A 15773-nucleotide genomic window follows, 5' to 3' on the forward strand; every position below is an offset into this window, starting at 1 on the left:
GAAGAATAGGGATGCTATTTGCTCAGATGGGAAGGACTGTAAGACAGCAGGTTTGGAGAGGAAAATCAAGATTGGTTAAAATATTGAGCCTCTGTATAAGAGAATGCATATAAATATATAGCTATTAAGGTGAATCTACATAGAGATCTATATGTAGTGAAATAGAAACACTTCCCAAGGTATTAATTACAAGGTACAATATACAAAGTATGGGTGCACCTGGGTGACTTAGTTGTGCGTCCAACTCTTGATTTCAGCTCAGGTCAGGTTATGGGATCAATCCCTGCATCCGGCTCAGTGCTGAACATGGAGCCTGCTTAAGATATTCTCTCTCTCTCTCTCTCTCTCTCTCTCTCTCTCTCTCTCTCTCTCTCCCTCCCTCCCTCCCTCCCTCCCTCCCTCCCTCCCTCTCTCCCTCTGCCCCTCCCCAGCGTATGTGCACATGCATGGTGTCTCTTTCTCTCTCTCAAAAAAAAAAATAAGTAAATAAATAAAATAAAAATAAAGTATTCTTTTTATGAAGAAATAAATATATATTTATTAATATGTGCATTATTCCACATAATTCTAATAATTTATAACCTTTCTAGGGCTAGATTAAGAGTTTGTATTTTATTCCATAGGCAGAGGGAACTTTTTGAAGGCTTTTGGTCACTGGAATGCTGTGATCATAATTATGCTTTGGGAAGATGAATTTAACAGTATAAAGAATGAAGGAACAATGGGAGATCCAGGGACTGAGCTCTGTGAATGCATACCAAGTTATATTTAAATTCTTTGAAATAAGTCTACAGAGTTCAGAGACAGTATTGCTCTTTTGTTTTGTTTTGTTTTATTCATAGCTTCTATAGCAAGCTTAAGTCTATAGCAAGCCAAAAGAAGGGGGGGTGGGGAGGTTGGCGAATGGTGAATACACGCATTATCAGAAGTTCATTATTTGAGAAAAGGCTAGTCTAAATTAATAAAATATCCCAGTTACATTTTTCCCCATTGGTTTTATTACATTCAAAAGGTAACAGAAAATAATATAGCTTTAAGAGGTGGTAGACCTTTGGAGATCTAATTTAGTTACCTAATAGACTAACATCATGTCAAAAACTACCTTACTGCCTTTGTGCTATATATATTTAACTTTTTTTCTTTAAAAGTTTACAATAATTAGGATTATTTTAAATTCATCTTCTACCTGCATACATTCTTTAAGGGCTCCATTTTCTCAATAACAAAAGTCCTTTGAGTGGTAATGAAAAGTTTTGAAATGTATATTGTTCAAAAAGATTAAAATGGGTGCCTGGGTGGCTCAGTTGGTTGAGCGTCCAACTCTTGATACCAGCTCAGGTAATGATCTCTATGTTCGTGGGTTTGAGCCCCACGTTGGGCTCTGCACTGTTAGTGTAGAGCCTGCTTGTGATTGTCTTCTCTCTCCCTCTCTCTCTGCCCCTCCCCAACTCACACTCACAGTCTTTCTCTCAAAATAAATAAATAAACTTTAAATAAATAAATAAGCATTTGTTTTAAGGAAAATTAAGTTCTCACTAGTTCAAAGACCAACACTTCCCTATTCCCCTAAAAAGAGAGATTTTGGGCTTTGTTTCAAAAAATGACATAAATGACAAGCGACCAAAAAAATTTGACATTTTAAAATAATTAATGATGAATTTTTTAAGGAGAGTTTTTTTCCCTTTGGATTTTTGTTTGGGCAAAATTTTTTTTATTTCTCCATGCTTCAGTGCCGGTAGCCTGTGGCACAGAAGCCAGGCAATGTTTCAAGGCAACAGTTTGCACTGGCATGGGGCACTGTGAGAGACCCTGGGGATTTTTTTTTTTTTTTTTTTTTGTAAATAGCAAATGTATTTGGCTCACAAGTTTCAATAGAAGGACAAAAATTTATTGTTGATTTCATGATTATATTTGTCATTGGTTTTAATAAATTGCAAGGTATTTTGCTAAAAAGTCTTGTTTGTTTCAGGGGCTACACTAAGTATGAGACCAGCCCCCATTCCAATAGAGGACCCAGAATGGAGACAAACACCTCCCCCAGTCTCTGCCACATCTGGCACCTTCCGACTACGACGAGGGAGTCGATTTACCTGGAGAAAGGAGTGCCTCGCTGTCATGGAAAGGTACGTGTCTCCTTTCCCGTGAGCAAGGTCCCAAACTTAGGAAAGAGAGAAACTTCAAGATAGATTTGGACAGTTTCCATTTCAGACGAGTAATTTGGGATGTAGGTTCTATCTCAAAATATATTTTGGGGTATTATAAACGTTATATTATTGAAATAAGATCTTACCATTTATAATTCATAAAACTGGAGTTAACATGTATGAATATAACTAAACAGTGTTCTCAGTAACTTAAGAAACTTTAGAAGACTTTTTCTGAGTTTAGATCTTTATATTTTATTTTGGAAATGCTCTTTGAAGTCTTATTTTCATCAGAAATATTGAATAATTATATAGAAGGCCACTGAGATTTTACTTCCTTCAATCAGGAGTATGGCCTAAATGAGCTCAGTCCCAAAAGTTAAAAATACTGTTTTTTACTTTGATTTGTTAATTTATCTTCTGACTCTAGCACCAGTACCTTATCCATAGTCAGTATATTCAGTATGTTTTAGATTGGAATTTGATCTTAGCTTCTGTTTTTCTATCCAAAATGGTATAGATTAATTAAATATGATTATTAAATGTTCAGTATATTTAGGGTAGATCCTGTAGTAGAATTGCCCTCTTAGTATCCTACCTAAAAGTAATGTTTATGGAATTCTGTTTTGATGGAGAGTTTTATATTCAATAAGGTAATAATTTTCCACTTAAAAACTATTTATTCCCAAGAATAAATATAGAGAAAAAAGAATATATTAGGCAAAGGTAAAAACAATTGAATTTTCATATTGAGATTTCTCAATAATTTCAATAATGGAAAAGAATGGAATTGAACGTTTAAAACTGGGTTTAACTTCTAAGTTAAACATAGAATATGTTTACATAGAATACAATGTTGACATAGAATACATATTGACATTGAGCCAGCTTCACCTTTTTTCCCCAATTGTCTAATCTGATCAGTCGAACAGCAAACTGGAAAGAGCATTTGACTGCGAGTCAAAGACCTGAAACCTGGATTTGGCTTTGGCGTTAACCAACTGTGCAACTTTGTGCAGCTCACAAACTCTAAGCAGTAACTTTTTTATCTATAAAATGAAAGTTTTTAATATGTCATCTGGACTTCTGTCATCTCTCTTCCTGCTTATTTCCTGATTATCTCCCAGCTCATTAGACATTACTACCTGAAGTAGAAGGATATTTAAAATGCCAAAGTTGAGGCCATGGTTTTTGTTCTTGTGATTAGGTTGAAATTAAAAGGTTTGCTTAATGAGGATGTTGGATCCAGTAGCCAAAATGAAACTATAGATTATTCATTGATGTTATCATCTATAACTTTTCTCACTCTGTCTATTGTAGATTAGCATAGAGGCCATTCATTGAATAACAAATCCTTATATGCTTGAGCAGTTAAAATAGAAGAGTGAGACATTTTCATCCCAGAGACCTGATGTTTATAATCTGCTTTATTTTTTTCATCTAAAAATTTTTATTCTATTAAAAAATTTCCCCAGAACTTACACATAACACACATAAATTTAAATAATTCCAAACTTAAAAATTATTTATGGTACTATACCTTTTCCTCTTGGTAACAAAGTAGGCTTTGGTATTAGTTTCTAGTTGGTGTAAGTTCTAATTTTGCTACTGATTCAGCCATTTAATTTACTCATAAAGATACCAATATACATTTATCACATAATGTTTGTGTGAGGAGAGATTAATTTTAAAATTGATAATATTAGGGATGGGAAAAATAATAAAATTGATAATATTAATAATGATAGGCGATATTCCTAATGCATTTTCAGAATTGAACCTCATAAGTTTTGCGATTCTTTTTATTTTTTCCCAAAGCAACAAAATCTACCCATGGAATCACACTAATTAAATTTCACTTAAAAAGACATTGAGCACTTACCCCATGTAAGACTCCCATTTAATCTTAATTTTTATTTTTTAACCTTAATTTTAATAAGTGTATCCAGGAATTGGTTATCTTAGGTTTAATTTTATCTTACTTGGCACAACCAGTAAGAAAGTATGTGGTTTATTCCAGTAGTTGTAGAAACGCAAAAAGCCTTTCAAAGTATTTAATAGCATTAGTACAGAAGATCATGGAATGATTTCATTTTGTGAAAGTGGAACTTTTTATTTTCTAACATGGAATATAAAGTTCCCTAACCTCAGAGCAATGTGTGATGTTTTTTCCTACACTGAATAGGTAGATAAATATTTATGCACAGACTGTAAATCCAGCAAAGTACTAGGGTTACTCAAATATATTAGTAGAAGTCAAAGTCACTCCATTCTTCATACCATACACAAGACAAATTTCAGATGAATCAAAAAAGGTAGTCCATATAAATAATGGAAGAAAGTATGGGTATCCTGGAAATGGTAAAGTTTTTCCTAACTAGGACTCAAAATCCAAAATATGAGAAAGGATTGATAAATTTGATTACATAAAGTAAAAGATAAACTTTGAGGGGGCTCCCGGGTGGCTCAGCCGATTAAGTGTCCAGTTCTTGGTTTCAGCCCGGGTCACAATCTCATGGTTTCATGGGCTCAAGCTCTGCATCGGGCTCTGCACTAGCAGTGGGGAGACTGCTTGGGATTCTTTCTCCCCCTCTCTCTCTGCCCCTCCCCAACTTCTGCTATCTCTCTCTCTCTCAAAATAAATAAGTAAACTTTTTTGAAAAAGAAAAAAACTTTGGGGATAAAAAACAAAAACAAAAGAAAAATTGGAAAAAATATTGGCCACATATTATTATCCCTGATGTATAAACAGCTTTTATAAGAGAGAGACCAACAGCTCTGTAGAAAACTAAAGATATCAGCAGAAAAGCAAATGCAAATGGCTCTTGAACATATAAAAAGATGTTCAATTTAACTCACACTAAGAGAAATTCATATTAAAATTACACTGAGATACTATTCTTATCCTATCACACTGGCAAAAATCCAAAAGTTCCATAACATTTTCATATTTATTGAGCTGTAGGGAAATGGGCACTCTCACATACTGCCTGTGGGGAATGCAAAATGGAACAACTTCTGTGGACAGGAATTTGACATTATTAGGGATAGTTACTCACAGATTTGCCCTTTGACTCAGCATTCCCATTTCTAGAAAATTATCCCAGAGGTAAACTGACAAAAATATAAATACAGCATCCCTGTTTGCAATAATGTCAAAATATTGAATACAACCGGTGTGTCTATGGGTGGTGGACTTGGGTAATTAAACTATAGTGCACCCACACATTGGATGTGCAGGCTCAAATAATACAGTGCTATGCCACAACAAAAGGAATGAATTTTCCTTCCTAGAGAATGAAAATCATACTGTGTCCTTCTGTACTATCACTGTTAAATATTTCGTAAGGCTTTTTTACATTTTTGTAACTACTGGAATGAATACTTTTCTATATACAGTGATCTCCAGAATATAATGTTTAAAAAAAACATTTTTTGTCTGTTGTATATAGTTGGCTATCATTTATGTATTTATATATTTGCTTATAATTTGTTTTAAAATGAAGGAATACACCATAAAATAAACGGCTACCAATAGAAGAAGAGAAAGAAAAAACAGAAGGAACAAGAATAGAAGCTCAACTTCTCTGAATATATACCCTGTTTTGACATTGTAACCATGTAAATATTTTATGTATTTATAAAACAAAATTAAGTTGAAATGGGGGGGAAGGTGACCCCTAAAATATAATGAAACAAACCTCACTGACTTAAACATTCATAACCTATATCAAATAACTTTATAACACAGTATTTTGACTATGCTTCTTGGTGGGATACAGCTTAGGATAAGAAGAACTACAAAAAAAATCTTACCTTGTTTTTACTAATTTGATAATATTAATATTGTTACCCAGTTGCTATTTTTATTTGTATAGATACAGATATAAATAAGACAATCATAATTAATGTTCCTAGGAATCAAAATTTTTGGTGTACAACAGATATAAACATAAAATCAAAATAATTAAGTAAAACACTATAATGTGTATGTGTGTGCATATAGAAATTTATCTCGAATTTATTCTTTTAACAACAGTCTTATTGAGATACAGTTCACCTAAGTAAAGTATACCATTCAGTGCTTTTTAGTGTATTTACAGTCATGCAACCATCACCATAATCAGTTTTAGAATATTCGCTTCACCCCCTAAAAAGCCCTAGTATCCAGTAACAGTCACTCCTTTTCCACTCATTCTCCCCCAACCCTATATAACCATTAATCTGCGTTCTCTGAATGTAGATTTTCCCTATTCTGGACATTTTATATGAATGGAATAATACAAATGTGGCCATGTGTGACTCACTTCTTTCACTTAGCATATCTTCAAGGTCCATCCATGTTGTAGGTTTGACATACTGCATTCCTTTTTGTTGCCAAATAATATTCCATTGTATAGATATGCCATAGTTTATTTATTCATTCATCTGTTGATAGACGTTTGGAGTTGTTTCCCTTTTCCAGCTATCATCGCTAATGCTGCCGTCAACAAAATTTGTGTACTAGTGGAATTACTGGGTCATATAGTAATTGTGTTCAGCCTTTTGAAAAACTGCCAGACTGTTTTCCAAAGCAGATGTACCATTTTACATTCCACCCAGCACTGTATGATGGTTCCAGTTTCTCACCAATACTTATTATCTGTCTTACTGTTACTACCCTCCTAGTGTGTGCAAAGTAGATTCTCACTGTGGTTTTGATTTGCATTTCCCTGGCCAATAATGTTGGGCATCTTTTCATTGGCTATTTGTATTTCATCTTTAGAGAAATGTCTATCCAGATCCTTTGTCCATTTTTTAAATTGGGTTATTTGTCTTTGTATATTGAATTGTAAGTTTTCTTTATGTATTCTACATACAAGTCACTTATACATGGTTTCCAAATATTTTCTCCCATTTTGTGGGTAGTCTTTTTACATTTTTGATGATGATCTTGGAGTACACAAGTTTTTGACTTTCATAAATTCCAGTTTATTTTCTTGTCTGTTGTTTGCACCTTTATTGGCTTGTCTAAGAAAGCTGTGCCTACATCAAAGTCACAAGATTTATTTCTATGTTTCTTCTAAGCGTTTTGTACTTTTAACTCTTAAATTTAGGTCTTTGATCCATTAGAGTTAATTTTTACATCTGATGTGAGTGAGGTTAGGGACTGAACATTATTCTTTTGCATGCGATATCCAGTTGTCCCAACACTGTTGAAAGAACTATTCTTTTCCCATTGACTAGTCTTGGTACCCTTGTCAAAAATCAGTTGACTAGGGGCGCCTGGGTGGCGCAGTCGGTTAAGCGTCCGACTTCAGCCAGGTCACGATCTCGCGGTCTGTGAGTTCGAGCCCCGCGTCAGGCTCTGGGCCGATGGCTCGGAGCCTGGAGCCTGTTTCCGATTCTGTGTCTCCCTCTCTCTCTGCCCCTCCCCCGTTCATGCTCTGTCTCTCTCTGTCCCAAAAATAAATAAAAAATGTTGAAAAAAAAAAATCAGTTGACTAAAAATGTGAAGGATCTCTTCTTTTCTATTCTGTTCCACTGATCTGTATATCAGCCTGTCATGATTACTGTTTTATTGTAGTAAATTTTGAAATCTGGAAATACAAATTTTCCACTTCCTTCTTTTTTAAGATTGTTTCAGCTATTCTGGATTCCTTGTATTTCCACATGAATTTTAGGATCAGCTTGCCAATATCTGCTAAGAAGCCAGCTATACTTTGGTGGGAAATCCCAAAATCTTGAATATGAATTATAAATAAGAATGTGAATTTGTTATAGTTTCTCTTGGACAAAAGGAGGGGGTGTACTTTCCATCTCTGCTTAACTCAAACAACCCATGAACAGTGATCAACTTAGTAGACATTAGCAGTCCTAGGGCACAGAGTGTGGTCATAAGTGCCATTAGCACTCCTTGGAGAAATGTCTGATTCTAAACTTGGCACAGGAAATATACATGATAAGACTAGAGATCCTGTTAAAGCAAGAAGGCCATTACAGATAAGTGAGTAATACCAAAGGGACTCAGGAGCTAACTTGAAGAGGCTCCCCCTTCCAAAGATGGGGGTAATTTGAACATCGAATTATATTACCATTATTATTATTACCATTGGTAATAGATTGAAGCACAACAAACTTATTAAAAATCCATATATAATAATGTTACTAAAAAAATTATTGGTCACACCAAGAGAATGTTAGAGAACCAACTAAATATTTAAAAGTGGTAAAAGGAAAGAACTGACTATTTAACTTGTCTTTCGCATATGAACTTTATCCCTGATTAACCAAAAGGCTTTCTTTAATGAAGGATCTCAACTAATAAATGAAAAAGGAATAATATAATTAAAATATCTTCATTTTGTAAACTCCTAATGAAATAATAGATCTGACAATGATCATGAATAGGTGCTAACAAAAAGACAGACAACCAGGCATTATATACCTCTTGGAGGATGTAAACACCACCACCCATATAGAGTATTCTGCTAACAAAATTGAACCTGAATTAAATCAAGCGTGTAGGTCTAGCTCTAGGTTGGTAGGAAATATTAAACAAAGTTCTGTCAAACAATACTATGAGGAATTCAGGTCAACAAAATCCATGATGTGAGAGATACTAAGAATATAATAACTCAGGTATTTCAAGTGTTTTTTAAAAAAATGTATTAGCCAATTAAAGAAATTTGATACACTGGATAAATGATGATTCTAATTTCAGTTATGATAATGGTAGCTTGTATGTAAGTGGTGCTACATTTATAAAAGAGTTTTTGTCTTTTAGAAATATGTACTAAAATATAGAATATGATGAAATGATATGATATCTGGGATTTACTTCAAAATAACAAAGTGGAAAGGCAGAGGCAAGGGTGTGGGTAAAACAAGAGTAGTATTTGTAAGTTGATGGTTTCTATAGCTTCTGTAGTACTTACTTGGGGGTTCATAGTACAGTTTTCTCTACTTTTGTACATATATTGTATGTGTGTTAAAGATCTAAATTTTGGATCAATTCATGTAGAATTATGAGAAATGAATGTCTTCATTACCAAAAACCTCAACTACACAATGTTATCTAATAACATTTACTTAACAAATAAACAAATGTCACTATACAATGCAATGGTGTGAGCATAAATAGTTCCTTCAGTCTTGAAGTTTACAATCAGCTTGGAGAGACAAACATTAAACAGATAATTAGACAAATCGAGGTAAAATTGCAATGGTAATACGTGTATGAAAGGAAAGGTTCATGGTGCTGTGAGATATTATAATAGAGGATGTGGTAAGAGTTAATGAAGTAAAAGGAAAAGGGCAAACATTGCAGGTGGAGAGGAGAGCTGTAGTCATCTAGAACTGCACTGATATGGTGGTGACATGTGACTATTTAAATTTAAATTACTTAAGATGAAATAAAATTTAAAATTCAATTCTTCAGTCACACTAGCCACAATTTAAGTACCTACTAGTTGTGTATGGCTTCTGACTGTAGTTTTGTTTTTTTTTTTATTTTTTTTTTTTTTATTGATTTTTGGGACAGAGAGAGACAGAGCATGAACGGGGGAGGGGCAGAGAAAGAGGGAGACACAGAAGCGGAAACAGGCTCCAGGCTCCGAGCCATCAGCCCAGAGCCTGACGCGGGGCTCGAACTGACGGACCGCGAGATCGTGACCTGGCTGAAGTCGGACGCTTAACCGACTTCGCCACCCAGGCGCCCCTGACTGTAGTTTTAGACAGTATTTCTATCACAGAAAATTTTATATGGAATATTTGTATCGCTGCAGAAAATTTTATTAGATGGCTGTGATACAGAACAACTGTAACTCATCCCCAATAAAGAAAATAATGGGTATATTTGCCCCATAATAATTTGTTTTTGTTTTTCTTTTTACTCAAAATCATAAGGCAAATACAAATACAAATTAAAAAGCAAACATTAAGTCTACTGAAATATTTTAGAAGATTTTCTATATGACAGTGACAGAAACAGATTTTACTCATTCCCATATCAAAATTATTTTGCTTCTGTATCCACATCTAACCCTGCTTTCCACACCCAGCCCTGTTTTTCAGAGTATAAGATTTAAGAATTTATTATTTATAATGATTGGTCTTTTTTCTCCTTTAGTATGCATGCATGTATGCATTCATTCATTCATTCGCCTGTTTATCAAAAGTATTTATACATGCTACATTTGGTAGATATGTCTCTTGAGTCTTTTAATTTGCATTCATTCATTCACTTGTTTATCAGAAGTATTTGTACATGCTGCATTTGATAGATGTGTCTCTTGAGTCTTTTAATTTCTAACAGTTCCTTACACGCGTGCATGCACACACACACGCACACACACATGCACACACGCACACACACACACACACACACACTTTGTTCATGTTGTTCATTTGTTGAAGATACTAAGGCATTTGTTGTATTGAATTTCCCACATTTTAGGTTTGGTCAATTACATCCTCTTATGTGTCTCTTAACATCACCTCATATTTTCTGTAGAGTGGTAGTTAGATCTAGAGTCCTCATTTGATTTTGGTTTAGCTCTTTTGGCTTCTTTGTCCTTACTAGTACATCATATAAGGAGGCACATTATGTCTGGTTGTCCCATTTTTAGTAACTATAGGATTAACCATGGGATTCAGTTCTGTCATCTTGATCCACTTATTAGAAAGTTCCCCATCTAGTGAGTAGTTTTAGGGCAGTGATTCCTAATTTTGACTGCATATTAGGAGCACCTGGGAGGTTTTAAAAATATCAGTGAGCCACTACCCCTGACCACAGGGACATAGACAGAGGTATATTTGAAAAGTTCTCAAGTGATTTTAAAGTACATCTAGGATTGAGAATCACTGTTGTGTCATCCACTAATGGCTTTTTCCTAGTCACTTTTTTAATAAGGGGTTACAAAATAGTTACATTCCTAGGGTGCCTGAGTGATTCAGTTGGTTAAGCGTCCAACTTTGGCTCAGGTTGTGATCTCACAGTCCATGGGTTCAAGCCGTGCGTCAGGCTGTGTGCCGACAGCTTGGAGCCTACTTCAGATTCTGTGTCTCCCTCTCTCTGTCACTTCCCTGCTCGTGCGCTCTTTCTCTTTCTCTCAAAAATAAATAAACATTAAAAATTTTTTAAATGGTTATCTTCCAATTTTTTCATTTCTTCTGCATTAATCAGCTGAATTCTTCTATAAAGAAGAACTTTCCCTCATCAACTCTTTAGTTACCCTGAAATATATTCCTTTACATTATAGTAAGCATATAGTGGAGCATTATAGTATAATGCTTACATTATAATTATAGTGAGCATATAGTGGAGCATTATAGTATAAGCAATTACAGAACTGAGGAATAAATGCTATTATGAAGATGGGTACTTGAGTTTATGGGACCATGAGATGCAATCAGAGGAAAGAGACTTTAACAAAATGATGACATTTTGGTTGCATTTTGATGGATGACAGATTCTAGTTCACCAATTAGAGAAGGAGAAAAAGAGTATTATAATATTAGATTATCACTAAGTTCTTTGTGGCAGAACGTGGAGTTTTTCGTTAGGAGCATCTCTACCTTGATTATACAGGACTTAATCATACTGTGCATGCTATAATTAAATAAGTCCCATGCTTAATTTATTACCACAGTTTGGTGTTCAGGCTTTTTCAGAAAGGAGATTGTACCTGATTAGAATCGTCTGTTAGATAATATTAGTAAGAGTATGGAAGATAGGCAAGAAATCAGCCAATCAAGTATGTATTTGAACACATACCAGATGCCTAGAGTCAAGGGTAAATAAAATTTAAATAAATGTTAAGTTGTAGTACCTGCCCTCATATATCTTAAGGCATCTTATATTTGAATAAGAGTTTACAGTTTGTATACAATTATTGATCTTACTGATAATTCTGTATGACAGTTGACCTTATTTAATCTTCAAAATTTTATACGGTATATATTTTATTATTTACAGATTTTATGTAAGAGCATTAGAGGAAGGAAGTGTGACTAGCCTACATGTAAATGGATTGGAAGTGGGAAAAATGAAGGCCAGCTAGGAAGCTGTTAGAGTAGTCTATGCATGAACGACGAGGGCCCAAAGGATAATATCAAAGCAAACAAAATGGATAGAAGGTAATAGGTATAAGAAAAAAATGTGAAGAAAAGAACAACCTAACCTAGTTACAGACTGAACATAGAAATGACAAAGCAGGAGGTGTAAAAGAGAACTTAACAGATTCTGGGAAACAGAATCTGTACCTTTAGAAAATAGTTTGATTTTGGGCAAATCATTCAACATCTCTTAATATTTGAAATATTTAGAAAAAGAAGAGTTAAGTATTACGATACAGTAAAAAGCGGATGGGCTTCAGAGTCATACAGATTTACGGTTTAGTCCCAGCTTCATTTTATGTTAATCCTTCAGAATTTCAGTTTTCTATAAAATGGGAGATGCTATTATGAGAAGAGTTGCATGAGATCATGTATGTAAAGAACACAGTAGAATGCCTTCCTCATAACTGGTGTTGAGCCAGTGTTCTTTTTCCATTTAAGTTCTTTCCACTTAGAACTTTGCGAACTCATTTCAAGATGTTAAGAGATCTCAGTGTCTCTAGAAAAGGAGATTTAGGAGGCATCATTATATCAGGTACAGTTAAAGCCACAGTATATCAGTGAACCCTGGTCAAATCCATGTCTTGCATTTTGCTTATACTGTTTCTGCATTTTTGTAGCTAAATATGGCTAGAGAAAACTTTAAACCCTGCAGACTGATCTCATTTTAAATTCATGACCATGAACCTCAAGTGGGCCTGTAATTCTGCCAGACATTCATACTATACCCACCTGGTTCAGTCTTTCCCAGTATCCTAAACAATTATTTCACACTTTGCTCTCTCTGCCAACTCGCGTTCTCCTCATGGTGACATGCTTCCTGTTTAAATGAGACGAGTGAAACACTCAGAAACACAAACATGTATAGATTTGAAATTTTCCATAATTAAAAAAAAGATTATTGTTACAAATTTAAAGAGGACCTGGCTAGATTTGAATGGATAAAATAGAATAGATAATTGACTAATACTTATTCATTTATTTTTATAGCATCTGCTATGTGCTAGCACTGAGGTAAGCTTACCTCCAGTAGTTTGCATACTCACAAGAGGAGAAAATATCATATATATCATAAGTCAGAAATAGCTGCTTGTGCAAATAATGTAATGTCAGACTCAAATGTGGTTTTTCTTCAGCAAACCTAACCATCCTTTTGCTAATTCAACAAAGGACTTACTAGGTATGAGGCAAGGTGCTAGGGATGGATACCTTCTAGGTGAAAGGAGTAGAGGGATGATGAACCTAGTTGGCTTGAGTCTTTAGAGTTTATGGTCAGAAGTGTTGGAGGCTTTATGGCCCAGGAACAAGGTGTCTAATGTACTCCTTTCTTTTTTCCTTTCTTTCCCCTTTCAGCAATTTGGGCAGGGTATGTGGAAACAGGTGTGGCTTGGAGTGTTAGGATATGACTGGGACACAAAAGAATGAAACCTGGCTGTGCACCTGTTCTGGCCTTAAGGGAGAAAGAGAAAAGAACACTTCAAATCTCCGTATGTAGGGTTTTCAGCCCAATTAAGCGAGATAGAGAAGCAACCACTTGGAGAGGACTTTAACTAGATACAGGAATAAATGTAAGAGTACCTGGCTGTGACAGGTAGAAGAAATAGCACATAATGGTTAAGAGTACTAGCTTTGGAGCCAGATTTGTGTACATAGGGTACTTCTTGCTGTTAATTTTCATCACAGTAGCTGAATGATCAGTCTGTATCTGAATGTGTCCAGGAGAACGGAGGCAAAATGAATATTTTGTAATTCTTCGTGTATTTGTAATTAAAACTATTGCATGTTTTTATTTTTTTTATGGAGCCAGTATACCTGTATACTATTTTTTTTTGTTCCTTCTCTTTCCATGTTTATCTTCAGTGAGCAATATAAAACAAAATCATTACTAAAGCCCAGAACCCTCTGAAATTATAAAGAAAACATTTTTTGTTGCTGTTTAACTTTTGTCAGTCTCCAAAACAACTTTTAAAAATAAACCCAAAATATTCTTCCCAACGGCAAAGAATCAGTATTAAAAATTTTAGCTTGAGAGCGTCTCTCCTCCCTGCTCCCCCAATTTAAGCATCTAAAAATAGCTTCTTAGGATAAAAGTGCCTCTTCATGAGCAAAAATAGCGTCACAACCACAATATTATAACAAACCAAAATTAAATCATAGCTCTAAATTTGGTGTCACTGCTGTTAAACTGACATGTTATACAGTCTGAATATATAATCTGAATTAGAGACATGGGTCTAACTACACAAATACATTTTGTATAAGTGTGTTCTACATCCTGGTAGAATCTGCATAGAAGAGACAAATAAGTTTGTAAAGTGTGTTTCTAGAATGTTGCTTGAGGCTTCTGTAATTTAATTCTCTTGTATTTACTGCATCTTGGAATTCTTCCCAGGACAGTTTATTAGTACTTGGATTTTGGTTTCAGTCTCTTTCCTTTCTCCTTTTTACTTTTAATTTTTTCAGTGAATACTTGGACTGTGAAGGTTAAGAAGACCAATAGTTCCAGAAACTAAATTCTATATTTAACTGCAGACTGGGTGTGGCTCAGACAACTGCAGTGCAAGCTTGCTCGTGTTTTGCCAGTCATCAAAACCCTGACCTACAGGGAACATTCCTTTTCCTAGTCTTCTGACTTTGAAATATGCTGAATTATGATGGTATGATGATATATAGTACACACATTGTATGTACATACATAAAATAAAGACCAAAGAGTCGCATAGGTTCAAACTTAAGTGGCCCTGGAAGATGTTTTTTTCTTCTGTGATCTTTTATAGTAATCTCCCAGTGATATTAACCCACTCTGTTTTCATCGTGCTGCTTCCCATCATTCTTTTATTACTTTTAATTACCACTGTGTGATTTAAAAAATTTTTACACAGGACATCTTCTCCACTTCAGCTCCCATTTCATGAAGCCACATTTTCTTTTAATGTTGTTTTCTTCATGTTTTGCATTATATAGGACAGTTATTAGTGTAGTATAGTTTGAGACTTTATTTACCATAAAAAAATGGAGAAATAACTGCTTGTTCTCCTAATAACATCCCTCCCCGCCTTTTTTTTTTTTTTTAAAAGCACTCTATCTCTTGGACAGAATCCTGTTACTTTGTAAAATGAAAAAATAACCACCCAGTATCCTTCTGTATTATTTTGTAGTGTCCCAATATTATTTGATGGTATTCATACCAAATAGGAATCCAAGGAGTAAGAGACCCTGCTCATTTCAGTAAGATATACCTAGCCAGAAACAAAAAATGTTTTCCTAATGTTGCTCTTCTTAGAGCTTGAGACCTATCCAGATGTTTCTTTGAATGACAACTTGTGTCATATGAACAATAAAGGGACTAATTGGTGTCCGTTGTACAAAAATATATAAATTGCATCTTCTGACCACTGATTTAGTTTAGGCCTCATTTGAGCTAAGAACATTCCTTTGATTTTATTTACCTTTATTTGGTCACTATTTCTGCAGAGAATAAGGAAGAGACCCTAAAGATCATATGGTTCAAATAGTTTATTTTTTTAAACC

The 15773-nt window shown here is 34.6% G+C and overlaps 1 protein-coding gene across 9 annotated transcripts in view; it reads left to right on the forward strand.

Moving 5' to 3' along the window:
• The window catches only part of HMBOX1 (homeobox containing 1), a 184665-nt gene that overhangs the window by 140454 nt on the left and 28438 nt on the right, over positions 1-15773 (forward strand). For all 9 annotated transcript variants that reach the window (XM_058720794.1, XM_058720795.1, XM_058720796.1 and 6 more), the window contains exon 6: positions 1970-2123. In XM_058720794.1, coding sequence (XP_058576777.1) covers positions 1970-2123 — 154 coding nt within the window. The remainder of the gene's footprint in view (positions 1-1969; positions 2124-15773) is intronic.

The sequence above is a fragment of the Neofelis nebulosa genome, chromosome 3 (genome assembly GCF_028018385.1).
Source record: "Neofelis nebulosa isolate mNeoNeb1 chromosome 3, mNeoNeb1.pri, whole genome shotgun sequence".
Classification (NCBI taxonomy): Eukaryota; Metazoa; Chordata; class Mammalia; order Carnivora; family Felidae; genus Neofelis; species Neofelis nebulosa.